Source organism: Lygodium microphyllum, chromosome 3 (genome assembly GCF_053477565.2).
Source record: "Lygodium microphyllum isolate KBCC chromosome 3, Lygodium_microphyllum_v1.1.10, whole genome shotgun sequence".
NCBI classification, from domain to species: Eukaryota; Viridiplantae; Streptophyta; class Polypodiopsida; order Schizaeales; family Lygodiaceae; genus Lygodium; species Lygodium microphyllum.
The window spans coordinates 136,590,124-136,616,903 of NC_141137.1; the positions used below are offsets into that span (position 1 = coordinate 136,590,124).

Consider the following 26,780-nt stretch of genomic DNA (forward strand, 5'->3'; position numbering starts at 1 on the left):
GCTATAGTCACTCCAAAGTCTATTCGTGCATCTATAGTAATGGCACAATAGCCATCCTTGATAGTCACTCAATTAGTTTAAATTTCAATAGGTACAAAGGCCTTACCCACTCTAGGGTTACCTATTTCCCATATTTAATGGAGATCCAAATGAGGATACAAAATTGCACATTAAGGATTTTCAAAAGATAATTTTTAACTATCAAGTGAATAAACAAGCAAATCATATGATGCTCTTCAATGAACTTAAATGAGGATTCAGCCCAATGGTATATCACCTTGTAGCTAATTCAATTCCAATATGCAAGAGTTCGACACCCTTTTTCATAGAAAAGACTTATTAGAAGTTCAATGAGAGTGTCAAAGTGTATGCTCAAAAGCTACATGAGGTCTTCTGGCACTTGGATGCAACCATTCTATTGTGAAGAATTAAACTCGTCTGTCATACCTGACATGACAGCTGGAGACCTTAGCTATCACCTACATGTGTGTGTGTTAAATAAGTAGACTAGACTTAACTCTAGTTAATACAATGGTCAGTTAGACCTAGTGTGACCTATCCTTTGTTATGTCACTAGTGTAAGATATGTAAGTTTGAAGGGAGCTTTGAGCTCAGCTCGCAAGACCTACTGACCGCTTATTGGTCAAGTGTTTCAGCCGAGCGGCCATGGCTACTTCTCACATAGCCGACGTGCCCTCCCTACCTATGGGTTGTAGTGAGCTTACCTTGATGCCCGATCAAGTACCCTCCTCTCCCGTGCACGCTAGTAGCTCCACGATCCTTGAGGCAAGCTCAAGCAACCTCAATCCCTCTCCAACAAGCTCCATCCTCCATAGCTGCGCGAGATAAGAGAAGAATAGAGAAGAGAAGAAGATGAAGAGAGGAGATGGAGAGCTTCTTCTCCTTGATCCCTCACTCTCACATGCTCACTCCCTCACTCCCCCACCCTCACTCACTCCCTCTCTCAAGCACAAGCAAGAAGGCAAGAAGAAGAGAAGAAAAAGAAGAAGCTTTTTGGCACACACAAGAATGAGCTTCTCATTCACGTTTCAACTTTATATACATGCCCCACTTCCCACGGGTAGTCAACCTTGATTTTTACATGGCGGGCCATGGCCTAGGCCCTTTTTCTACACTCCTTCACTTCCTAGCTAGTCCTACTACCCTTCTAAGTTCACAATTTGCACAAGAGGGAGCCGGACGCTCTTATGCAAGGATTTGAGGGTGCCTGCGCATTTAAGAGTGCGCTTTCTTGCTTTTAACTCCTACAGGCTTCGGCGGCTACGCCTTGGATTTTTGGCGGTTGTTCCCTTGATTTTGGATTTTTTTGCACTTATTATTCTTATGGGCGCCTTCTCCATGTCTGCCCTATGCCTTTTCCTGCTTCTCAGATTTTTCTATTTTCCTGCTTTTTATTGTTCTGCTTCTCAGATTTTTCTATTTTCCTGCTTTTTATTGTTGCTGGTTACCCCCCTCCTAGCCGAGGGCCAATCCCATGGCATTGCTGGGTGGTGGCTGGAAAGATGGTAGTGTTGGTAGCTAGGTGGCCTCTTGAGTTTGTGTAGATGCCATTGTCGAGAATGGTATTGGAGGGTCTTGATAAAGGTCGTGTTTTGTCAGGACATTGATTTGCCTTTGAAATTGGGAATGGTGTTGGGACGGAGCCATTGGTTGATGTGCTTTCTCTTTGATATGGCCCAAACTTAACCTGCAAGGCAGAGTTGTGCACTTTTGAAGGGATGTGTCTGCCTCTCCGTGGTGTGTGCAGTGCACGTGGTGGTGGAACTGGTAGTTGGGTCAAACCTTGGGCAAGCCATCGGTGTTGTCTCAAAGGGTCGTGTCTGGAACTCCTTTTGTTGCCATATAGCCAACTCTTGAGACCAGTTAATGGGATGGGGATCCTCGTGCGTTGGCATAGGCTCGTTAGGGAGTGAGCGTCAGAAAAGGATTAAGTGTCGCCTCGCGAGGGCTTGGTAGGTTCTTGGGTACCGAGATAGGACCCGAGGCCGATGCCTTGTTCTCCTTGGGTCACTACACTTAGCTCCCTCCTTTTTACACGCCCAAGTATGGAAAAATAAAAACCTAAAAGAAGAAATGTGCTAAAAGAAAATACTTCTTGATCAGGCTATAGGAGTCCTCACCTAGTAGGACCTCCTGGTTGTGTTATCCTTAGTTAGGTAGGTAGTTCAGACCACCACTTAGGGCAACCTCTTTGATAGTTCTTTTTAGTCTGGCCGTGTTGGAGCAATCGGTCAGTGACTAGCTTCAGGCGTTCTATCAGATTATACTAGGCCTACTCCTTGTGGATTTCATGCCTTGGTTTTGTCAGGGGGTAGGGTGAGCATTGTGCTATGTTTTACTATGTATCTATTTTGTATCAGCTTCATGCTTCCTTTGGTTGTTTTGTGTAAATCTGTTGTGGGATTCGATGGGCTGAGTCGCCCTATCCTGTGGTTGCCAATGGGAGCAGAGATTTGAGCCCGGAATGTGCCTAAAATTTGCCAAAAAATTTGAAATTTAGGGAAAAAAACTTCGACATCGAAGGCGGCGGCTGCAGCTAGGACGATTTTAAGCACCAAGTGAAAGACGGCTTTCAAAAGGCGCCCGAGCGACACTTGTGGATTTTTGATAATTTTTCCAACTGGCGTGCAGGATGCCGGGAGTTGCTAGTCAGTGCAGGACCTCAAGACAGACGCGTAGAATTTTTCAAAGGTCAAATTGGAGTCCGGACGCGAAAGTTGCCAGAAATTGGCCAAATTTGAAAAGGTGGACATTGAGAGATCAAAGGGGGGTGCCCTTTGGGGCCTTAACCCCCCCATTTTTTTTGAGGCGTGTCAGCAGCATGCCATTGCCCTGATCAGCTGTGCGAAAAAATGTCCCCCTTTCCCCCCCTCCCCCCCCCAACCCACAAATCGATGAGATGGCTTCAATAGAAGCCATATAACAGATCATAGCAGGAAAATCAACAATTTTTCCTGATCTATCACCACCCTTCACGCGAGATATGGCTCACTGAATGGAGAGATCAGAATCTAGGCTTTCTCTCTCCTCCCTCTCTCTCCTCTCTATGGGTTGTTTATGCGCACTATCTTGAAGGAGGAATCGGGAAGGAGATTAAAGGAACCGATGATGGAGATGCTGAAGATTGATGTGCAACATTGGATTGAGAGCAATGCAGGCTTCGTCCGCTGGTCACGCAGTCATTTAATGTGTCTCGGGTTTCATAAAAACACGGTATGACTATTTTTAAATGAAGAAAATGAAGTTTTTTGATATTTTATGATGGAAATGATGTTCTTATGTGTTGAAAATTTCTTTGAGTGCTGGTTGCATCATGTTTAATTGCTGTCTATGAAAAATTCCGATTTCATAATGATTTACATGCGCTATTTAATTCCTGCAAAACCCGAAATGCGGTTTTTAAGCGGTAAAATGATAGTTTTGTCGTTTTGGGTGGGTGAAATATGTTCCTATGGGGGAAAAATGAAAAGTAAATTGAATATTAGTATGCTGAAGTGATTGAAACAAGAAAAATCAGAGATATCATATTTTATTGACCAATAAATCAAGAAAATGGAAAAAATAAGGAGAAAAATAGAAATACGCTTCACAAAAAAAAAAAAAGAGGTTTGTGGATGTAGGGTAGTGGCAAAGCATGAGGTTTAGCCCCAGTTTGCCCTATCTCTTTGTAAAAGTTTGTGATTTATCGCTTTTCATACATAAAAACATGACAAAATGAACCTCTACACCTATGCAACGAAAGCAATACCTAAACGTAGGGGGGTGGGATGTTTGAATGGCGCGATTTGCGTACTAGTTGTTGCTGATTTTCTGATGCATATCATGATATAGAGTTTGTTATATTTTAATTAAGAGGATAGTAGCATGGGCGTTGTCTCGGTGCTATCCTTACATCGCTGCAACGAGTTAGTGAATGAGCATTGAAAAGCCTAGTTGTGCACAACACGTTTTTGATTGAAAATTATGTTTGAGAACTTTAAGATTATCCATTTTGCATGCGCATGTCAACCATGGTATTAGAATACAAAGAACTGGATGCATAGCACCCGTTTTCGATGACAATGACCCACGCTTGAGTGTGGAAAGGCAACCTAAGCCATAGGATAGATGTTCGTTTCTTAGGGACTTATTTGGAAAGGACACATGGTATCTCCTGGAATACTTTCAAAATGAAAGAGTGGAGTTTGTTCGTTTGTTCTATATGTTGAGTAGCACATCAAGGGGCCAATCCCTGCGATGTAGGAGAGTTGCAGTGGGGCAGTGATGATTCCACCGAGAGGTTGCCTCCCATGTATGTGATTATCATGGCATTTATTGCCAATGTGTATGGGTTCTCCCTCTGTGGAGTTTATAGAAAGGGAAACATTAGACTACAAAACTATAAACGCATAGACTAGGCTTTAGGACAGTTTGTCCTTTAGCAGCAGATAGACGCTCCTGGCCCGCGAGGCTGTGTTGGTGTGTTTGTCTGTCATGAGCATGAGGTCCGGCTAGTGCTATAGCCAATGTTGGCCCATTTTAGGTCCCATCACTTCGACTTGTGTGGATGGTGCTTTAGACACTTCTTTGTCACTCATGGTGCATTCGCTCAATCTGTCTTCCTCATGGGCTAGTGGCTGGGGAGTGCAGCTATCTCTTCAATTTCCCCTGCTTCCTTGGTGGCCTTGTGAATAATGGCCGTTAGTACACCATCATATCTGATGGTAGAAGCCTTGGCAGAGGACTTCTTGCGGGCTGATCTCGCTGTAGAGGCAGGAGACTCTCCTCCAGCCGTTGCTACGCCCATAGTAAGGGCCTTTGCTGTTGTCTCGATGGTCTTTATGATGAACCCATCCCAATCCACTTCTTCAGGGGACCTTGCCACTATGCTTTCCAGCACCGGGACACTGATCCTGTTCATCAAATCATTGTACCTCTATCCTGAGAAGAGGGCGTAGACCATCTTTGCTTGCATCTTCACTTTCGAGTTTGGGATGTCTGCCAAGCTTACTCCATCCACTGTGCGCACCTCACTCTTGTTCATCCCCAGCAGGGCATATACGTCTCTCCTCTGATGCTTTACCGCCTTGGGGGCCAAGCCAAGGGCCTTCTCCACCACTTCTGCATTAAGCGGTACCTCCACCTGGTGGACAACATCCTCTCTTCTTACTGTCACTATGCCACAGTTCCTATGAGCATCAAAACTCCTTAGGAACTCTGCACAAGCATTGTAATCCACTACTTGTCCAACTTTCTCCACATACTTCCGGAGAGCACACTTGTCCACCAGCTACGTACTACTGGCCCCTCTAGGATGGCTTCGTCCAAGTTTAGAGTGTGCTTGAAGGTGAGCTGATTAAATCCTCATGTCTCTACACCTATCCCGTACTTGGCTTGTTCTTCTTCTATGAACAGAAGCTTACCGCCTTTCTCCTATCCTGCCATTGTGGGTACCTGCCATGCGACAGTACTCATAATTAGTGTTGATGGGGTAGGCAAGACTGAATGATGACATTATGAAAGATTCAAACAATTAGAAAAGATGCACAAGAATGTGAAATTTGAGGAATAACACACTCGAAGAGAAGACATGAATTTATGCGTAGTTCACTCTTCATTATGTTTTTCCTTTGTGTTATGTTTCCCTGATCACCTTACCCCCTCCCCCTCATGGGAAGATGAAGATCCTTCCTAGAATTGAATAGGATGAGGCAAGGGCATTAAAGCACAACGTGATGTGCTTAATTTGACAATAGCCCCACTGGTAGAAATTTGGGTTGTATTCCAATTAGGCATGACAGTCAAGTTCCATATGGTCTAATGGATGCTTGCGTGATGTATGTTAGGACATCATGGAGCACATCGCCAGATTCAAAGCGGCTAGCCACATGTAGCTCCTCATCTGTAAGGACTTGGTCGATGTAAGGATGGGCCAATAAATGATCGTCAAGCAGTTTGTTACACAGGATGGCCATAACCCTAAAAGAAGTAGGAGCTTCATATGTGGGGTCATATTCCGTAGCCTTGATTGCATGTCTCTACTTGGCATTCATCATAATTTGGCAACCTTTTTGCTCTCATTGGAGGCGTAAGGCATACCATTGCTATAAGAATGAAGAGGTAGAGCTTTCTAGACTCAGGAGCTCTTCCATATCTTAGATTGGTGCAGAGCCGGTAGGCTTTTGATAGGAGGTCAGCATCCTATCGATGATTGCTTGTTTTTTTGAGACTTCACCGCTAGTGATAAGCTCAGCTGCAACCTGAGGGAATTTTATGGTCATGAGCTCGTACTCTTCCTAGGTACATGGTAAGGTACGGACTTCAGAAGCAAGGGGCTCATCAAGAAGGCTAAGGTCTATCTTGTTGAGATGTCAAGCTCAGCTGGCATCCACTATGGCCTGAGTGATGGTGGAGCATTTCATCACTTGCACGTCTGGTTGTTGACACGAGTATCCATGCCAGTGATTCTACAGTTGGACTACACTGACTAGTCCATACCTATCATCTCCATTATGTGTGTTCACATTATGGACCACATGTATATACTCACTACTAGTATGCTTACGTAGTTGTCTTTAGTTGGCCTCTTTTGTGAAGAAGAAGAAGAACATGTTTTGCCTCTTATCTTGTGTGTGTGTGTATCTGCAAGAGTTCTAGCTCCCTTTCCCCCAACATCTTTTCAGCTTCCGTATATGCTCACCATGCTCTAGATTTGGAATCATTATCATATCCGCTCATAACTTCTGGCAAAGGTCGTAAATGTGCTGTCCAACATTTTAATGCAAGTGACCATGTCATCACCTGAATTGGTAGTGAGGTCCTTGGTCATGGCAAGGAATGAGCGTCGCTCGTATGAAGGCCTAAGACATGCTGGTGGCTGTGGTGGAACATAACTAGATGAATGCATTAGCGATGATGTTCCGCTAGATTGCGCCTTGTGAGGAGCATTAGCCTGGAATGTTGGCTGTGTGTCCTGCGGCTCGGAAGACATGCAACCTTCATCGTGAGCTACTTTGGGCATGCAAGATTCAGTTGCGTTAGATGATTGTGGGAAATCTAGTTGCTGCATAAGTTGATGTAAGATATCGAGAGACATAGTGTGTTTAGGCTACACGGGATTGATTGGTAGAGTCTCTAGAGACTTTGCTCTAGCATTAGTAGTGGTTGGTTTAAAGCCAATGGGTTGCAGCTTTGGCCGATGGATGGGCTTAGGATTTGGGGTTTTGGCCTTTGTGGCTATCATAGATTTGATAGCTTGGGTCTTAGGTATAGCTAGTTGATTAGTGAACATGTTGCTTGAAGCAAGTGTGGTTGCAAGCTGTGTAAGGGATCTGTTCTTAAGGACGGTTGTCTTGGGCACCAAGGATCCAGTTTTTTTCCTCATAGTATCCTTGAGCACGTAATAGGGTTATGGGGACCCATCGTAGCTTAAGGATGCGTTTATGGCAGTGGCGTCTAGGCTACTTTCTAGGCTTTGCATGAGTTCTTAGGTCTACGGGGTTTCATTTGCTTATTGTGGGAAGGCTTGCCTTGACGTTTTGGTACCCATTGAAATGTAGGTTGCTTAACCTTAGGAGTGGGCTTTGTGCGGTTGTGTTTTGGGAGTTGAGTGGGGTGTGACGCATCACTACCCCCCTCTTTAGCCTTAGGCATGGTCTTCTCTATTGGTGGAGCACCGGTCTTGGAGGGACCCACATTGCCCTTGTTGAAAGTTGTCACCACGCGCTCATTTCCTATGGCAAGGTGGATACGTTGTTGGTCGTAATCGATGTAACAATGGGTTTGTTTTTTGAAAGTGCGCCCTAACAATGACGCCTTGTCTGCCTCCTTCGTGTTGGGCAACACATAGAAGATGATTTTCAAACTTTTAGACTCAATAGAGACAACAACTTTGCACTTTCCAAGGAGTGCATAGGATGCATCCCCGAATGGGCTAAGATTAGCATTAATTGGCTGCAACTAGGGTTGACCAATGAGTGTCCAATGAGCATGGGTCAAGATATTAATGTCATCTCCCTCATCGATCAAAGCATCAAAAGAATGTTTTTTTGGGATGTGGCCATGATTTGTAAATAAGCTGGAGCAACAAATTCCTCATCATCCTCTATCTCAGTGATGGTTGTGATCCAAACATGGACAAGGCCTCTATCATAGGGGGCTCATGTAAAGGATATCTGGGAGGGTAGTACTTTTTCATGCGACTGCCATTGAAAAATCCCATGCCCTTGCCTTCTAGTGTTTCAAGTTCAACGTTGCCCGTCCTGCTGATGGCACGCACTCTAAAAGGTCCTAACCCTCGGAACTTCATTTTTTGCTTATGGCCCTTTATAGAGTACAACAACACAAGGTCGCCCTGGTCAAAATCACGTTGTTTGACATGCTTGTCAAACCACATCTTTCTTCGCGCCTTTTCACAAATTAGAGCATGGGTGGCTGAGTCTAGTTTCAATGAGGCGTTCCAACTGATAAGACGGTTAGTCCAAGCCTCTTTCCCTTCCCAATACTCCTGCACCACTATCCTCAAGCTAGGAATAAAAAATTATAAAGGCAGGATAGCCTCGGTTCTGTATGTTAGCCTGTCCTACAGTCGTTTTATAGGATGTCCGATAGGCCCATAAAGCTGCCATAAGCTTGTTATCCCAGTCGGTCCAAGAAGTGGACACCACCTGTGTGAGCATGTTGACCAAAATCTTATTCGTTGATTTTTCTTGGCCATTGGCTTGGGGGTAGTATGGTGAGGATTTCCTATGGATGATCAAGAAGGTTGACAGCAGGTGGGCAATCACCTCATTGATGAAGTGGGTAGTCACCTCATTGATCAAGAAGGTTGATAGCAGGTGGGCAATCATCTCATTGATGAAATGGGTACCCTGGTCGCTCACTATCTCAATAGGGCACCCAAATCTCGATATGACTTGCTCCCATAAGAACTTCGCTGTTGTCCTTGCATCATTCTTTCTTATGGCTCGCGCTTCCACCCATTTCATCAAATAGTCAGTCGTTACGATGATATATCGAGCCTGCAAATACTGGGCCACAGGACTAATGGATCCAATGATAGATGCATCATTACCATCCAGCACTTTCTTCTTTTCTTTTTCCTTTCCTGCAAAACTTATAGATCCACCTGAAGATGTGGGGCTACTCCTTAGTCTCCCAGACCAAGGGCTCACTGTAGGTGTAGTACCAGATGATGTTTCTAGTCCACTAAGACTGTGATTCTTGTTTATCTTTCTACACATAGCTGTCCTGATCATTATCATCATCCAAAACATCACCAACAGGTGTATACCAACTTCCCATCTCATCAAAGATAACATCCCTGCTCACTCTGAACTCACTTGTGACAGGGTTATAACAGTGATACCCTTTTTGATCTAAAGAGTATCCAATAAAAACACATTTTTTTGCCTTTGGTTCAAGCTTCTTCCGTAGCTCATCTGGTACATGAATGTATGCAACACAGCCAAATACCTTCAAGTGCGATACATCGGGCTTCTTGCCAGTAAAGTATTCTTCAGGAGTCATCCCATGAACTGCTTCTGTGGCAGTTTTGTTCATAATGTAAACATCAATATGGACAGCCTCAGACCAAATTTTTTTGGGCATATTCTTTTTAGCCATTAGTGCCCATCCAACTTCTGCAATATGCCTATTTTTTCTTTCTGCAACACCATTTTGCTGTGGGGTATACCTGCAAGTAAATTGCCTCTTTATCCCATGAGTCCTCAAGAAGCCACTGAACTCATTAGAGAGGTACTCTCCCCCTCCATCTGATCTCAAGGACTTCACTTTTAAGCATGTTTCTATTTCAACAGCTGCCTTAAAAGATTTGAAGTATTCAAACACATCACTCTTGTCCTTCATGAAGTATACCCATAGCTTCCTTAAACAGTTATCAATAAATGTGGCAAAGTATTTGCTGCCACCAAGAGATACATTTTGTGTAGGCCCCCAGACATTTGTATATACTACATCAAGTATGTTTCTGCTCACTTCTCTATCATGCAAGAAGGGTTGTCTCACCTGCTTACCAAACTAGCATGCTTCACAGACTTTATGCAATTCTACAACTCTAAAAGAAGGCAATCCTGTAACCAATCCTCTGGACTGCATTAATTTCAGCCTTTGCACATTTGCATGTCCAATACATTTATGCCATATTTCAATATCTGCAACTACTCCTTTTCCTTTGGCATACATAGCATCATCCATTGCAGGAATTCCAGCATCTAAAGTGAACATTAGGCCAACTCTAATTCCTTTTGTGACCAACCTGCACTTATCATTAAATTCTTCTACAAAACAACCTTTTGCATTGAATCAAACCTGCAACCCCTGCTCCACCATTTGACCAATAGATACTAGATTCTTTGTAATTGATGGCACATGTAATACATCTGTCAGACTCTTTGTCTGGCCATCATACAAGGACAAGGGAACCTTTCCAATGTGTGAAATTGGGTGGCATGAATCATCACCCGTCTGCACCTAACCTGGGTTTTGTAAGTCCTGCATCTCTCCAAACCATTTAACATGACTGGTCATATGATTAGATTCACCTGAATCGACATACCATACGTCGTCATGTGTCCCCTTTCTTGTAATTTCATTCATCATATGCTGCATAACAAACAGACGCTCATTTTTGTCTTCATTCTGTCGTGAAGACGATGCATAGTTTCCTTGCTGCAATTTACCACTGTGAATATCATCCTTTGCATAGCAATGGACTGCAATATGGCTTGTTTTGCCACAATAATGGCAAATAATAGCATAATTTCCAGAACCTCTATTCTATTATCCACCTCTTCCTCTAGAGCTCCCCCTGCCTCTAAAGTTTCCTCTACCTCCAGAAACTTGCATTTCACTAAACTGTTGATTGAACCTGTTTTGCTGGTTATCGTCAGCACATCCCATACCACAGCCTCTCGAAGAGGATCTTCCACGTCCCCTTCCTGAACTCGAGTAAAATGCTTGGACCTGTTCACCATTTCTTTTAGACGAATCACCCTGCATATTGATCTCTTTAGTAATCATGAGAGAGATCAGCTCATCAAAATCTGGAAATGGCTTCCGTACATATACTGAAGTAACAAATGATTTCTATGCCTTCTCATTGTTAAGTCCACTCAGAGTGGATGAAACCAAATCATCATCATCCGGCATTGCATCAATCACTGCTAAAGCATCTGCAATGCTCCTTACCCTCAACGAATACTCATTGACAGACATTTTCCCTTTCTTCAAGGCATTCAACTCTTGCTTGAGTTGAATCTTTCGTGCCTTTGTATTACTGAAAACATGCTCTAAAAAATTATCCAAGCTGCATGTGAAGTTTCTGCATTCCTAATATGTCCCAACATAGTATTATCAATTACTTCAGATAGCCAGTACATCATCTTTTTGTCTTTTGCATTCCACTCTTTCCATGCTTTTAACTCGTATGCAGTCTGAGGGATACCCAGCTCTGGCTCCTTTTCTTCACCTGAGACAAACTCATAAAGGTCCTTTCCAATGAGGAAGTTCGTCACACAAAACTTCCATGAAGGGTAGTTGTTCTTGTCAAGCTTCTCAATAATGGGATTTCCACTATTCTTTGCCATTATCACAAACAAGGATACAACACAACAAGCTAGTCTTCTGCAATCTTCCATAACACATGCACAGTAGTACACCAAGCAACCTTTTTCACTGATTGCTCAATAGTACATGTAATCTGCAACCTGTTTGTAGATAAACCTTATGTTTGCTTCTTGCAAACACCTCAAAAATTACAGATTCGCAATCTGTAAACTGTGCACCCACTTTTGGTCAATACAACCGAAATCACAGTGTACCCTGAAACTGTTGTTTGCAATCTTGCGGCTCGAAAACGAGACTTGGAATGGTCTCAGACGCCCAAAATAACAGCGGATGAGCCCCAAAGGGCATGTTTGCAGAATATACAATGATCTGCTCACACACCATATCTCACAGCAATCTAAGATTTTTGCTTGACCCTGCTTCCGGTGCCTCCACAGGCACTATCCAAGAGAGAGAGTGGAAGAATGGGAGAGCTTCTTACCCATTGCTTGCTTGCTTGAACCTTGCTTCTTCTCCTTCACTTTAGCCTTCAAAATCAGCCTCTCTCAGTGGCGTGGCTTTGATACCATGTAAAGAATCGCGTGGTGGGGGGACTTGCTTGAGCTACTACGCCAAACACACACTGTATACACAAGAGGAAGCTCACTCAAGAACACAAGAAGAGAGATGGAGGCCAAAACGTTTTCTTGCTGGTTTCTTCTTCCTCTTCCACCCACTATACAATGTACACAAAGTATAAATAAGATACAACATAAAGAAAAGTTGCCTACTAAGTCAAACAGTGTATAACCGACTACACTAATCGACTGGCACTATGTCTTTGCCAGTTGTAGGTAGGTGTAACAAACTAAATATAATAAGTGATAAGTTAGTGGCCATGTGAGTATCATAATGACCACCAATGTGCTAAGTGTAGACGTGCGGACCCATCTAGCCAAGCGATCCATCATCAATGTCCGCAGTGTTGAGCTTGCCATCTCAACACTTGATGGCTTGCTCATATGCCTCACGATCCGAGAACGACAGGTCGACAATAGCAAGGACATGCATCCAATCTTGCTCATCTTCTGGGCATGGGATATACTTGGTCAAGGGCCCATAAGACTTCTTGACTTGAGCATTACCTTTGAGCATCGCGGAGATGGCATGCAAGTCGATTGTTGAGGTCTTCCAAGTGTGCATATCTACCCTCATAGCTTCCGTTCTATTGCTTAGGAAGATCAAGCCTTTACCCTAAACTTCAATTACTCTGGCATTGCGCATCCAAGGTCGGTCTAATAGGATATCGTAGTCCACCCCCTTCATGACTATAAAGTCGACAGAGAACTGGACATGTGCGATTTTCACCAGCCAGTTTTTAAGTACTCCGAATGGCTTCACTCTCATACCGTTTGCTTATGTGACATTAAACTGAGCGGTCTCGACAGGTGAATTTCCCCAAGTTTGAAGTACTGCATGGCTCAGCACACTAATCCCGGCTCCATTGTCTATGATCTCCTTTCTCGTTGTGTCGCCTAAGGTTAGGACAGGTAATACTGCATGCATCTCGGTGCCTTCCCAGAAAGCATTAATGTGCAAGGATTTTGGCACAGAGTGCAATATTAGACTCGGTTTTTGTGTTTCTATATCATGGTCATGCAAATCGGCAGCTTATTCTCGTGATCCCTCAACCCACTGCTTGAGGTCTTGCCATAGGGTGGGATGCTGCTTAAGCAGGTCTCCCAGGCTTAATGTCACAGGGGTGGTCACTAGCGTGGTAAGGAGGTCATTGGCTACTCATCTCTCTCCTAAACCGGATTGTCCTGGCCAGTGGCCGTGATTGATTTGCGGGCATGCAGCATCAAGGCTTGGTCTAAGTGGTGCGGTCGCATCTTCTGACTTTGGTCGAGGGGGTGAGACTGGTGTGCTTATGCTGGGGAGATCATCGATCTCATCCTCTAGGATGGGCTCAGCATCCCTTAAGTGCTCTTGGGCCTCTTTCACCCAGTCCTTCACTTTCTCTATGGCCTCGAGTTGGCGCTTCGGATGCGGGTATTCCCTTACCTTGGCACTTTCCTTTTCGGCCGTCTTGGGGGCTGAATTTTTTGCCTCTACATCCGTGACCCTCTTTCCAACATGCAGAGTTGTAGTACTCTCAGTTTTCAGTGCAACCTTAGCTTCCGACCTCTTCATTCTGCGCTTGCAACTCTTATTCCCTATCGAGGCTGCATCGAGGTTGTTAGGTCCTGGTAGTGATATGCCGGCCTGCTTCGTCTGGGCCCGGGTCATGACCCATAATGGGATAGCTGTGGCCTCCCCATCAAGGTTCTCGACACCAAACAGCCCCAATGGGACAGATGGTACATTGGCTGAAGTTGAAGAAGGTTTTCACTTTGGAAAATCGACAAAGAGATGGATGATCCTGCACTCAACGCACCTTAGGTCAGCTTTGTCTCTGTTCTGCTACTTCCTCTTAGGGGCAATGTGATGAGACATGACCTGGGTGACCACAAGTCCAACAGATGATTGGATCTTGCGTCTACCCTCCTAGGCTTCTACCTTGTCCTCTCCCTAATGCCATCACCGATACTGGTCAATAGTCCATAAGGACTGTGTTGCCCTCATCGTTGTGAGAGACATAAAGGTATAAGTAAGTCTCTTCCTCATTTGGCTCTTCCACGTAGTGGACTAGAGCATCACTCGGTGGATGGGTCACATAGGGACCAGGCAGTCTAGGTATGCCTGTAGGGTTTATGTCCATCCTAGGAACAGTTAGATTAATGTCGTTAGGCATAGGAAGGGCCAATGGGACTCCCCTTCCAAAGAGTGGCTGCGGCCTGTTCGGTAGGTAAGGCTGGCCGTATGGTTGCGAGTACGGAAGTCTTCTCAACAATCTGCAATGTGCGACGTCGTGACTGAACCTACTGCAGTTAGCGCAAGGTCTCGACCTAGAGTCTTGACGCGGTTGGCAAGTGGTTTCCACCACAGTTTACGCATTGGACGTGTGGGTGCATTGGTCGTCTCAACATGCCTTGCAGCTTGGCTATCTCCATCGTCTCGGTGGCTTTTCCCTTATCTTGGGATGATGGAGTTGGTTGTTCACAAGAGATTGACACTCTCTCTGAACTTCGGGAGTTGGTTTCTTCTGAGTTGGAGCTCCTGGAGCTCTGCTTTTTAGCTGATAGTCAACTCTAATGGCTTCCTCAAAAACCCTAGCTAGCGCATCTCGCTGCAAGCTCGAGTTGCCTGCCAAAGCCTTATATAGTTCATCGTTTCTAATTCCGTTGATGAATATAGTTGAAACTGCTCTTTCAGTTGGTCGTTCACTCGTAGGGATTCTCTTGGAGAGACTCCTCACGTGGGTTACATAATCGAGAATGTCCTCCTTCTCTTTCTGCTTGATATTCATCAGTCGTACTAGTAGATTGTTGGAGTATCCACGCACGGAAAATCTCTTGATGAAGAGATTCTTGAGACCATTGAAAGTGGCTCGCTTTGCGGCATCTAAGCTTGTATACCAAGTCTTACCCTTGTCACCTAAGTAGAGCCCAAACGCTTGAGAGGACTGAGTTAGGTCGCTGAGGCTGTTGGCTTCGCAGACTTGCTCGAATTGCTCTACAAAGCTGTATGGATCGTCATGGGGTTGGTACTTGTCGAGCTGCTTTGCAACTATTGGGATTTTAGACTGGCTCTTAGAGTGTTGGGTTGCTCCTAATCCTGCCAGCAGTGTTGTCGCCAATGCTGTGACACTTTGCTCTGCTGCGGTATTGTCTAGCAGTCGCTTCATGAGAAGCTCGCTCAGCGTTAAGTCCCCTTATAGGGCCCTCTCGTGATCCGTTTGGTTTCTACCAGCTAAGTTCAACACCCGTTGCATCTCACATAACTCCATGCTTTGCCTTTGTCTGCTAGCCTGATGGTCTCTATTGTATTTGACTATGCTTTGCAATGCCTTGTGGTTTAGCTTTCTCTCTTCTTCTAAGTCTCTGATGATAGCATCTACTGTCCTACCACAGTGCTCATACCGGGCGTGTGTATCGTAGCTACTGATCAGCTGGCTAAATGGCCTCTAGAAAGATGCCTAAGTTGAGTTCCTTGTTAGACCTACGGTCTGAGCTTTCTTCTACCATAGTTGAGTTCTCGTGCTCCACCAAGCTATTGATCAGGTTGAGTAGGTTTGTCAAATCCACTTTGTTGGCGCCACTTGCTTGGTCCTACTTCGCGTGTTGATGGTTTGTCTACGTCTTTGGGTCCTCTCCTATTGGTGGGTTCCTTGAGTGGTCTATTTGAGTGAGTTCCTTGACTTGTTAAATACAACCCTCAATTTATCTCCACTCAGTGTGTGTTTTCTTTTCAGTGTACTTGTGCTTAATCAAGCTTTCAGTTTTCCTTAAGTGTACTTCAAGTGTGGAAATTGGAGGTGAGTGTAGCAACCAATCTCTAAGCGTCTTACGCACCCTCACTTTGTTTTGGGCCTGATAGGCTTTGTTGATCAATTCTTTGGCCGTCTTGACATGGTTTAGGGTGTTTCTGTTACATCGGCTTGCTTGTTTTTGGGTCCGATCAGGGTTTTATGGCTCAACAGGTTACCCCTAGGTCTCTAGGTCTCGTGACCGTCTACTCAAGTTGCTAAGTGGCTGTGCCTTACGATTTTGTCTATTCTGCGCACCAGAATCAAGTTCTGAGCGTCAGGAGGACTTGAGACACTTTGCGTTGTTGAGCTCTAGCTGGGTTAGGTCAAATTCCTGAAAAGTTGAGACAAATTCACACTCGGTCCAACCTGGTCCGAATTGCAGGGGCCGAGTGGGTGACTCAGACGGGCCGAATCACACGGTCCGAGGATCGAACTTTTCGTGGGCTGATGGCTGAGTGCCGTCACTTGGACAGGCTGAGTTAGGTCGCATCATGGGCTGAGGGCCAAGTCAAGTCTTGGGCCGAGGGCCGATTAGGGTTTTTGGGCCGATTCGACCGAATGGCAAGGGCCGAGGGCAGAGTCTGGGACTCAGCCCAAAAATGGCCGCTCGGACAGGCCGAACGCGGCGTAATGAATGCCGCTCGATGATGATTTCGATCAAATCTCATGATTTAGACAATCACTTCAAGCACAGACTTCCAGATTCTAACTAAGGTGCCAAGGGAAGTGATTGGTATACCTGAGGTGAGTGGTAGGCTCTCTAATGAAGAGATCGAATCAAATCTTTGCGGGGGCTCTCTCTCTCTCACTGCAATGGTTGCAAATGAGCTCTCCCTTGGCCTCTTGGCTCTTAAATCCCCTCCCGGGTAAGGTTTTGATGCTCCCAATCACTCACTTGCCGACATTAAGCATCCCAAGCAAGATTTTTGCCATTTTTTTGCATGATTTATGCCATGTTTTGCCCTGTTTTGCAACGGTAAACCCTACCCTTTCCCGATTCGATTCCTAATCCTATCCTACACTAAATGCAACAAGAACCGAAAGCAACAAATTGAAATAATTTCTCCATGTTTTCCAATCATTAAACAAACAAACTAACCCAAAATACTTACTGGTTTCGAAGATCAAAACACCCAAACTTCCTACCTATCTCAAGCTCCGTTTCAGGGATGAATCCCTTACTTCGATGCTCGATATGAGGTGCGCAAGCACTCAAGCTTGAATCCGTTTGTCCCGGAAAAACAGAACCAAAATGTGGGAGCTCATGCTCTCAACTGCCAAGACCCATGGACCGCTTATTTTTTCAAGCATTTTAAGCGAGCTGTAATGGCTATCTCTCACCTAGCCGAGGCACCATCGATCCTACGAGTGTAGTGAGCTTACCTTGATGCCGATATGAGTTGCCTTCTCTCTCGCACACACCGGTAGCTCCATGATCCTAGATGCTAGCTCAAGCATCCTCAAGTCTCCTCCATCTCCAAGCTCCATCCACCATAGCTGCACGTGAGAGAAAAGAGAAGAGAAGAGAAGAGAAGAAGAGAAGAGGAGATGGTGAAGAGCTTCACCCTCTTGATCCCTCACTCCCACACACTCACTCTCTCACACTCTCACACTCCCTCTCTCAAGAGCACACACAAGCAAGGAGAAGAGAAGAAGAGAAGAAAAAGAGAGCTCTTGTTAGCTACACACCAAAGAATGAGCTTCCATGCACTTTTTGAACTTTATATATAAGCCCTAAAATCCCATGGTCACCCATCCCTTTTTTTTACATGACTAGCCGTTGTTGTGGCAAGGTCCTTTCCCTATTTCCTCTTCTAGCCTTATGCCTCTACTCTACACCTGTCTAATATTTTACACTTGGCACAGGAGGGAGCCTGGCGCTCTTTTACATGAGTTTTTGAAGTTTTTTGAGGCGCCTTTTATTTAAAATTACGCTTTTGGCCCCAGCTTAGCTTTAGAGGCCAACTGCGTGTCTTTGCTCTTTTTCCATCATTTTTTCGCTTTTTCATTCATTTTTCCGCCTCCTTGACTTGGGGTTAACACATCTTCTCAAAGATAGCCCATACTCCCTCATGACCAACTCATAAGCTTTCATGAAACTCTCACATAATCTATACCAAACATAGCAAAACAACCATGATCTTTCTATGCATCATAAGCATTCTGTATAGCCATGTCATCAACTAACTTATTAATTCTTTCCATAGACCAAAGGTACTAGCCTTCTATGCATCATAAGCATTCTGTATAGCCATGTCATCAACCAACTTATTCATTATTTCCTTTCCAAAATTTGGATTTAGTGGCAAAAGTGAATCATGAAGATGGATATTCTCTTCATTAAAGAAAAGGAATTTATTTTTCAATGCATCTCGGTAGATCTCACAATCCATGTGCTCATATTTAGTACAACCACACTAGATACATCACCATATACAACCTTCTTGAATCAAAGCTCTTGGAGTTGCAGATTAACCCTTTTCTTCTAGCTTTGCAAACCTCAATTATAGGTCGTGCATACTCTTTATTACGAGCTCATCCCATGACATCCTCTTTTACTAGAGCAGCTATAGAAGTAGGCCACTTCCTTGCATGCTTTATGAACTTGCTAGAGGCTTAAGGAATAAGCTCAACATGCATTTGGGTCGATCTCCATTGTCTCTTGCCAAGCATAGACACAACATTCTTATTAACTTTCCAATCTTCCTTGCTCCATGGTTTCTTCCTCAAGTATCTCTTCCAAGCTCAATTGCAAATGAGGATATGGGACCTATAGAAACAATTCTATTTTCTCAAATTCTAGAGCCTACTTTTGTGTAGTATCCAACTAGTCAAATCTCCACTCAAACTCGTGCAAAAGCTTTGTAGCATCAATACCTTTATTGGATTTTGTAAGCCACTCAGTGAAAGTCTTGTGAGTAACCCACTCCATGAAAGTCATTTGAGTAACCGATCCTACATCTTCTATGAAATACTCTTCCTTCAAAGCTTTCTTAAATTCACCCCATACAGAATCTTTTGCATAAATTTTGTTTGAGTGTGGTGTGAGCTCATGAATTGCAAGTCACACAGAATACTATGGCTTATCCTTTGTGAAGGGATCCCAAAGAACTCCCTATTTTTTGCATAGACATTTAGGAACAAAGGTGAAGATACCTGTTGTAGGAAAAGGGATCAAACTAGTCAAGAGAAACACTTACGATGAAGAAGACCATGAGACCACACACACACACACACACACACACACATGTATGCACGCACGCATGCACGCATGCACGCACGCACACACGCACGCACGCACGCACACACGCACGCACACACACACAATATGATTACTAATGCTAGATATAATATTAATCTTTATAGCATCTATTATTAGCATTACAATTATTTTTTATGTTATATATGATATTAATGCCATATTTAAGTGTAATGTTTAATGATATGTGTGTTGATTAATCTTACACATAATATCAATGGTGCATATTGATTATGCATAGAGAGAGAGAAAGAGAGAGAGAGAGAGAGAGAGAGAGAGAGAGAGAGAGAGAGAGAGAGAGAGAGAGAGAGAGAGAGAGAGAGAGAGAGAGAGAGAGAGAGAGAGAGAGAGAGAGAGAGAGAGAGAGAGAGAGAGAGAGAGAGAGAGAGAGAGAGAGAGAACATAATATTAAGTACCCATATAGTAAAATGAAGTTCTCCACCAAGTATTATTTACGAGATATAAATTTTCTTTATGTGTGTGGGCTACTACAACAACAATATGTGATAGAGTATATCTAGGCAACAACACTTGCCATGTGTGGCTTAAGGTATGAAGCATTCTCCCTTTTCATAACATTTTCTTTGCACGACTGAAGTAGAGACCTAGTTTCCTTAGTTGAATATCCTTGTTTACAAAAAGATAGTAATAATTTTTTTCTTTGGGTGCATTTTATGCACTAAAGAATGAGTAATGCTGAGAGTTTGGCAAATGAATCATAAATGAACGACATGTATACAATTTCCTAGTGGAAACATCATATTCTCTTGGGAATGTGGAATATTATATTTCATAATGAGAAAATACCAAACTTAGATATGATTTGGCAGGTGAGCTTTCGCACTTCCTCAATACTGGTCTCATTACAACACTCTACCTGTAGTCATGTAGGAGATATACTCAAGATTAATAGGCTATCAAAGATGGTAAATTCAACATTTTAGCACCTTTTAGATATATTCACATGATACATAATAAAGATCAAGGGGAAGTAATCAAATAAATTATCTAGCTCATACTTCTATGATTATGCGTCATAAAATGTCACAAAAAGTTTTTGATCTTTTTTCATGTGGAAAAATGGGCTCTTTTCCCTTGTCTTTCCCTATAGTGTTCAACCTCTTGAGCTTCTATTCTCAGGATGCATTGCATATATAGCTAGGTGTGATTGGGAGCATGGGCTATTGACTGCCCTCACCCTAGGCTTACAACCTGCTACCCCCAATTGCACTTAGTTATGTGTGTGCTCCCTTCCAAGTAGAAGCTCACAATGTTATCATGATTCACAATGTGGGAGTTATAGTGGAAATTAGTCTAGAACTTGTAGTGTGCATGTGATTAAAGAATTAAGTTGTGTCATGATTAAGCTTCAAATCTCTCGTACCGGCTCTACCACAAGAGTGTTAACGATTTGCTTGTTAATTGCAATGATGCTAGCATTCACAACCTGCAACAAATCATTATTGAGAGCTTCCATGGCTCTACTCAATTGAATGAGAATCCCTGGGCTCTTCTTGCAATGAATTTGGATGTGATACATTTTCTCCTTCATTTGTGTCACTTCAAGCTGAAATCCAACATAAAATTCTTACTCATTTAGTGCCAATTGACTACATTAACCCCATTGTCTAACTAACTAATGAGCAATAGATAAGGTTTCATTCAATGACCTATGAATCCTTCAACATGTTACTCTTATGCATGTAAGGCTCATGTGTAGCATAGGGATTTGAAAAATCTTCTTATATTCTACAAAAGTGTAATAACAAATGCACCCCTTCTTGTTGATGCATTGATTATATATGGCATTACTATTTATAAGTACTTAATCTCTTATTTGCGTGTTGCCCATTTTTTTTCTTCGGAAGCGGCCCCTGGCTGGGGGATCCCAAGGGGGGCCAGCGGCCCCCCTGGCGGGGGTCCAGGGGCAGCGCCCCCGGCATGATGGTAAAGGGAATATTCGAATATTCCTTGGAATATTCCCTGGCCGACTAGTGGAGGCTCATATGGTAGGTCGGTGTTCCACGTACCTTAAACTCTTCACCTATCTTCTGTCTAGATCGCCATCTAAGCTTCACAGAGTGGAAGCGCACGGGTGGACAGAGCCATCTTTGTATCAGTTGTTTGAAGTTAAAGAATTTACTGATTCTCCTCTTATCTATTGTGTACTCTCTATCTCTTTCTCAGATTCTGTTCGCTGCGCCGTGTAATATTTTACGTGGTATCAGAGCCCAGGGGGCTCTAGAGATCGGAGAGCGTGCAAGAGGCAAAGGCTTCAATAGCAAAGAGAAACTATGTTGACTCCGGGAAGCGGTTTTGGCGCATCAGGAAGCGGTGCAGGAGGTGGTGCTGCTGTACCGGCTATTCAAACACTGAGGATTCGTCCACCAACCTTCAGCGAAGGCAAGTTAGATGGTACAAACTACACCTTGTGGAAGTTCAAAATTACAACTATCCTTGATTCTTATGAGCTTCTGGAGACTGTGCTGGGGATTGACGCAGAACCACAGCCTACCCCCGACCCATCAAATCCTAGTGTGATGATTCCTCCGAATGCAGATCTTCTACAAGCTTGGAAACGAAGGAATGCAGATGCATTGTGTGCCTTAGTTACAAGCTGGTCTGATAGTGTTTTGACTTTGATTCACCATACAACCAAAGCGTCAGAGGCTTGGAATGTACTAAGGAGTCAGTATGAAACACGAAACCAAACAAGGATTCAACACTTGGAGAATCAACTAGCAGCGGAGAAGTTTGCTGAAGGAGAGACGGTTGAAGCATTCATCACTCGGATTAAGAATCTGCACGACCAGATGGCTGGTGCTGGGATACAAAAGACTAGCGAAGAGCTAGCTCGGAGGTGTCTTCGGATTTGTCCACAAAAGTTTGATGGACTAGTAACTGCCCTTAATACTCAGGTGAGACCTCAAGCTTTGACTTTTGAGGAGTTTTGTGCATTATTAATGGAGGAGGAGTTGAGGCTGAAAGCCCGAGAAGGAAGCAACAATGGAGATGCTGCATTCTCTGCCAATACAAAAGGCAAAGGTGTTTCCTCCACCAAAAATGATGGTGACAAAAAGAAGAAGGGCGGCAAGAAGAAGTTTCAAGGAGAGTGCTTCTACTGTAAGAAGAAAGGACATGCAATTGCAGATTGTCGTGTCAAGAAGGCAGATGAAAAGAATGGTACCCTTAAAAGTAAAGGGAAAGAGATAGCCAATACGGCTGAAGCAGAGTTGGAATTATTCATGGTGACCATTGAGGAAGTGTGCTCCTCGGCGCAAGAAGAATCTACCATTGACTCTTGGGTGTTGGATAGTGGGGCCTCCCGTCACATGACCAACAAGAAAGGTCTATACAGTTCTATGCAGCCTCTACAAGAATCCATCATTGTGATGGTTGGAAATGATGCTAAATGCCCTGCTGCAGGCACAGGTACTATTTCTTTTGTTGCTGCAAATGGTGAAGTAAAAAAGCTTTCAAATGTGTTGTATGTTCCCGAAATCAGGAGAAATCTCTTATCAGTTGCTACCATAACTGATCTTGGTCATGAAGTGAGGTTCAAGAAGACAGGTGCAGAAATTATTGATAGTGCTGGCACAATTGTTGGCAAAGGAGAAAGAAGGAACAACCTGTATGAGCTAAGTGCTCTTACAGCCATCGCTGGAGTGGGCACAAGTAAGCTTTGGCATGAAAGGTTTGGACACATTGGATTTGTAGTATTGAAGGAGATGCAAAAGCAAGGTATGGTTGCTCACCTACCTACAATAACTGAATTGAAGGAACCATGTGAAGCTTGTATGATGGGCAAGCAACAAAGAAAGGCATTTCCACAAGAAAGCAAGAATAGGGCACAGGCTCCTCTAGAGTTGGTGCATGCTGACTTGTGTGGTAAGATGCCTACACAGACCTTGGGGGGATCTTCTTATTTTATGTTGATTGTCAATGACTACAGTAGGAAGATGTGGGTGTACTTCCTTCGTGATAAGGCTCAAGCTTTTGGTAAGTTTAAAGAATGGCTAATACTTGTTGAGAATGAAACAGGGAAAAGTGTGAAGAAATTTAGAACAGATGGTGGTGGTGAGTTCAACTCAAAGGAGTTTGAAGGCTTTTGCAAGAGCAAAGGGATCAAGCGTCAATTGATGACGCCTCACACACCTCAACAGAACGGTGTTGTGGAACGCAGGAATCGCACCATTGTGGAGATGGCAAGATGCATGCTAAAGGGCAAGGGATTGCCTAACCATTTTTGGGCTGAAGCTGTTAATACTGCAGTCTACATTCTAAATCGGAGCTATACAAAGGTTCTCAAGGGAAAAACACCTCATGAGGCTTACACTGGTAAGAAACCATCTGTCTCACATTTCAGAATTTTTGGATGTGAATGTTATGCACATGTTCCAGATGAGAAGAGAAACAAGTTACAACCAAAAATCAGAAAATGTATCTTCTTGGGTTATAGTGATGAGCAGAAGGCTTACAAATTATATGATCAAGAGGCAAAGAAGATCATCGCGAGCCGTGATGTGGTGTTCAAGGAGGAGCCGCATACAGTGGAGGAGGAGAAGGCAAGTTCTTCCACTTTATCATCAAGTGAAGAAGTAGTCCACTATGAACCTGTCCCGAGAGCTATCCCTATCCTTAAGGAGGAGGAAGCATCATCTTCAGATGATGAGGAAAAAGTTCACCAACCTGACATCACCCCACCGAAAAAGCCATTGCCGTGCTGGGTGAAGCAGCTCTATGACCACAATAATCCTATGCCTGCATCTATTGAGGAGAAGGCAGACGGACCAAGGAGGTCTCAGAGAATAGAGGAGCAAAGGAGGGCTTCTGCTCACATAGTCAATATGGCCTTGATGGTTGAGATTATGAGAGAAGTAAAGGAGCCAACTGACTTAGAAGAAGCACTTGCAGATTCATCATGGAAGGCTGCTATGCAGGCGGAGTATGACAGCATAATGAAGAATGACACTTGGGAGCTAGTGGATCGACCAGCAAAGCGGAAGGTTATTGGCACCAAGTGGATCTGGAAGGTAAAGTACAAGGCTGATGGTACCTTAGAAAAGTACAAAGCTAGACTGGTTGCCCAAGGATTTTCACAAGTTGAAGGGTTTGATTTTCAAGAGTCATTTGCCCCAACTGCCAGAATGACCACTATTCGCACGGTACTTGCAGTGGCTACCCACAAGAAGTGGCTAGTGTACCAAATGGATGTTAAGTCAGCGTTCTTAAATGGTGACCTCAAGGAGGAGGTGTACGTGGCTCAGCCACCAGGGTTTGAGGCCCCCCATTCTGAGAACAAAGTGTGTAAACTGAAGAAGGCATTGTATGGGCTGAAACAAGCCCCCAGAGCATGGTACCAGCGGATAGATAGGTTCTTTTTAAAGCTAAACTTCAAAAGATGTGCCTCAGATGCTAACTTGTATGTTTACAGGGATGGTAAAAAGTCTGTAGTGATTGTCCTATATGTGGACGACCTTCTTATTACAGGTGACTATGAAGATATGATCAACCAAACTCGAAAGGCTTTGAGTTCTGGGTTTGAAATGACAGACTTGGGCTTGCTGCACTATTGTTTGGGGATTGAAGTCTCGCAAGAGCCAGGAAAGATATTCATCTCTCAGAAGAAGTATGCATGGGAGATCTTGAAGGCATTTGGCATGACCGAGTGCAAGGAGATAGCTACACCTATGGAGGTGAATGTAAAGTTATCCGTTGAGGATACATCAGCACTAGCAGACATTGTCTGATCTACTCGTGCAACACCAGACCAGATATCAGTTTTGCTGTTGGTGTTTTGAGCAGGTTCTCAAACAAACCTCATGAGAGTCATTGGAAGGCTGGGATGCGGGTGCTCAGATACTTGAAGAAAACTCTTGACTATGGTATCACATATAGTTTCAGAACTTCTCTTGTGGGGAATTGTGACTTAGATTGGCCAGGAGACATTGATTCCAGGAAGTCAGTTTCTGGTTATTGTTTCTCTTTGGGTTCAGGAATTTTCTCTTGGATTAGTAAGAAGTAACCAACAGTGGCATTGTCTTCTACCGAAGCAGAGTACAAGGCAGCTTGTTTTGCTGCATGTGAGGCCGTATGGCTGAGAAGGATTCTATGGCATATGGGAGTGCAGGATGAAGAACCAACTGTGCTGAGATGTGACAATCAGAGTTGGATCGCCATTGCCAAAAATCCAGTGTTTCATGCACGCACCAAACATATAGAGATCCAGTATCACTATGTGCGTGATTTGATGGAGGATGGGATAGTGGAATTGATCTACTGTCCAACAGAGGAGAATGGAGCAGATATCTTCACCAAAGCACTTACGAAGGATCTGCTTCAAGTTCATCTTCAGAGACTTGGCATTGGGCCGAGGAGATAGTTCACCTATGGGTGGACATTTAGGGGGGGTGTTAGATATGATCAATGCCCCACCCTCATTAGGTGCTACCAATGATCCATGGTGCTCAAAGTTGTAACGCCCCCATTATGAGGAGAAGCCAAGTGTGAGCCCGGACATTGGTGGAGTCCTGACTTGTATATCAGATGAGGTCTATGTGACCGAATGGCAAAAAGGTGACCATTGTGGGTCTAATCTTTGGGTTAGAGGGAGAGGTTAAGTTGGTAGCAACTCGAGGCACATTGCATTGAGTTGCGTGGTAAGGGAGTTAAAAGGGGCCCTTATTATGGGGTCTGAGGGCCGCGGAAGCGGCCCTTGGCTGGGGGGTCCCAGGGGGGCCAGCGGCCCCCCTGGCGGGGGTCTAGGGGTAGCGCCCCCGGCCTGATGGTAAAGGGAATATTCCTTGGAATATTCCCTGGCCGACTAGTGGAGGCTCATATGGTAGGTCGGTAACGACCTTCGCAGGCTATAAAAGCTAAACCCCTTCGCAGCCATCACTCACTCATCTTTCACCCAGTCAGAGTTGTTGTTCCAGCTACCTTAAACTCTTCACCTATCTTTTGTCTAGATCGCCATCTAAGCTTCACAGAGTGGAAGTGCACGGGTGGACAGAGCCATCTTTGTATCAGTTGTTTGAAGTTAAAGAATTTACTGATTCTCCTCTTATCTGTTGTGTACTCTCTATCTCTTTCTCAGATTCTATTCGCTGCGCCGTGTAATATTTTACATTCACAAACCACCACCACCCCCCCACCCAGGCTTTTTAATTTCCAACATGCAATGTTAAAAGATTATGCATATATGACGGTATCTAGAATCAATATGCAAAAGTCTACATAAAAAAAAGGGTAATCTTATTCTCCTAAGATGAATTGTAAATCCAATGAATATAGAGAGTATATAGACATCTTGTTTTAAACGAAAGTAGGTGAATTCATTTACATGAGCTCGGCCTACAAATAGTCATTCTCGTAAGGTAAAGTGTGAATGATCCATTCAATATGGAGAGTACATAGACATGTTGTTTTAAACTAACCTCATTGAATTCGTTCACATAAGCCTCTCCATGAAGTGAGTCATTAAGTATGCAAAATTTGATCCAAGATAGTATTATCAATTTAAATATTAATATCCATGCAAGTTTG

The 26,780-nt window shown here is 43.9% G+C and overlaps 1 protein-coding gene across 4 annotated transcripts in view; it reads right to left on the bottom strand.

The window, feature by feature from the left end:
* LOC148038935 (transcription factor SCREAM2-like) overlaps positions 1-26,780 on the bottom strand; it is a 45,581-nt gene that overhangs the window by 15,749 nt on the left and 3,052 nt on the right. The window contains exons 3-4 of one of the 4 annotated variants that reach the window (XM_087674809.1): positions 20,683-20,802; positions 19,678-20,112 (exon numbers count right to left, since the gene is read on the bottom strand). The exons of 1 other annotated variant lie outside the window; for it this stretch is intronic. In XM_087674809.1, the coding sequence (XP_087530935.1) occupies positions 20,026-20,112; positions 20,683-20,802 (207 nt within the window). In that variant the 3' untranslated portion in view covers positions 19,678-20,025. Of the gene's footprint in view, positions 1-19,677; positions 20,113-20,619; positions 20,803-26,780 lie in introns of those variants that run through there. 2 more of the 4 variants (XM_087674808.1, XM_087674811.1) reach the window with 2 other exon arrangements.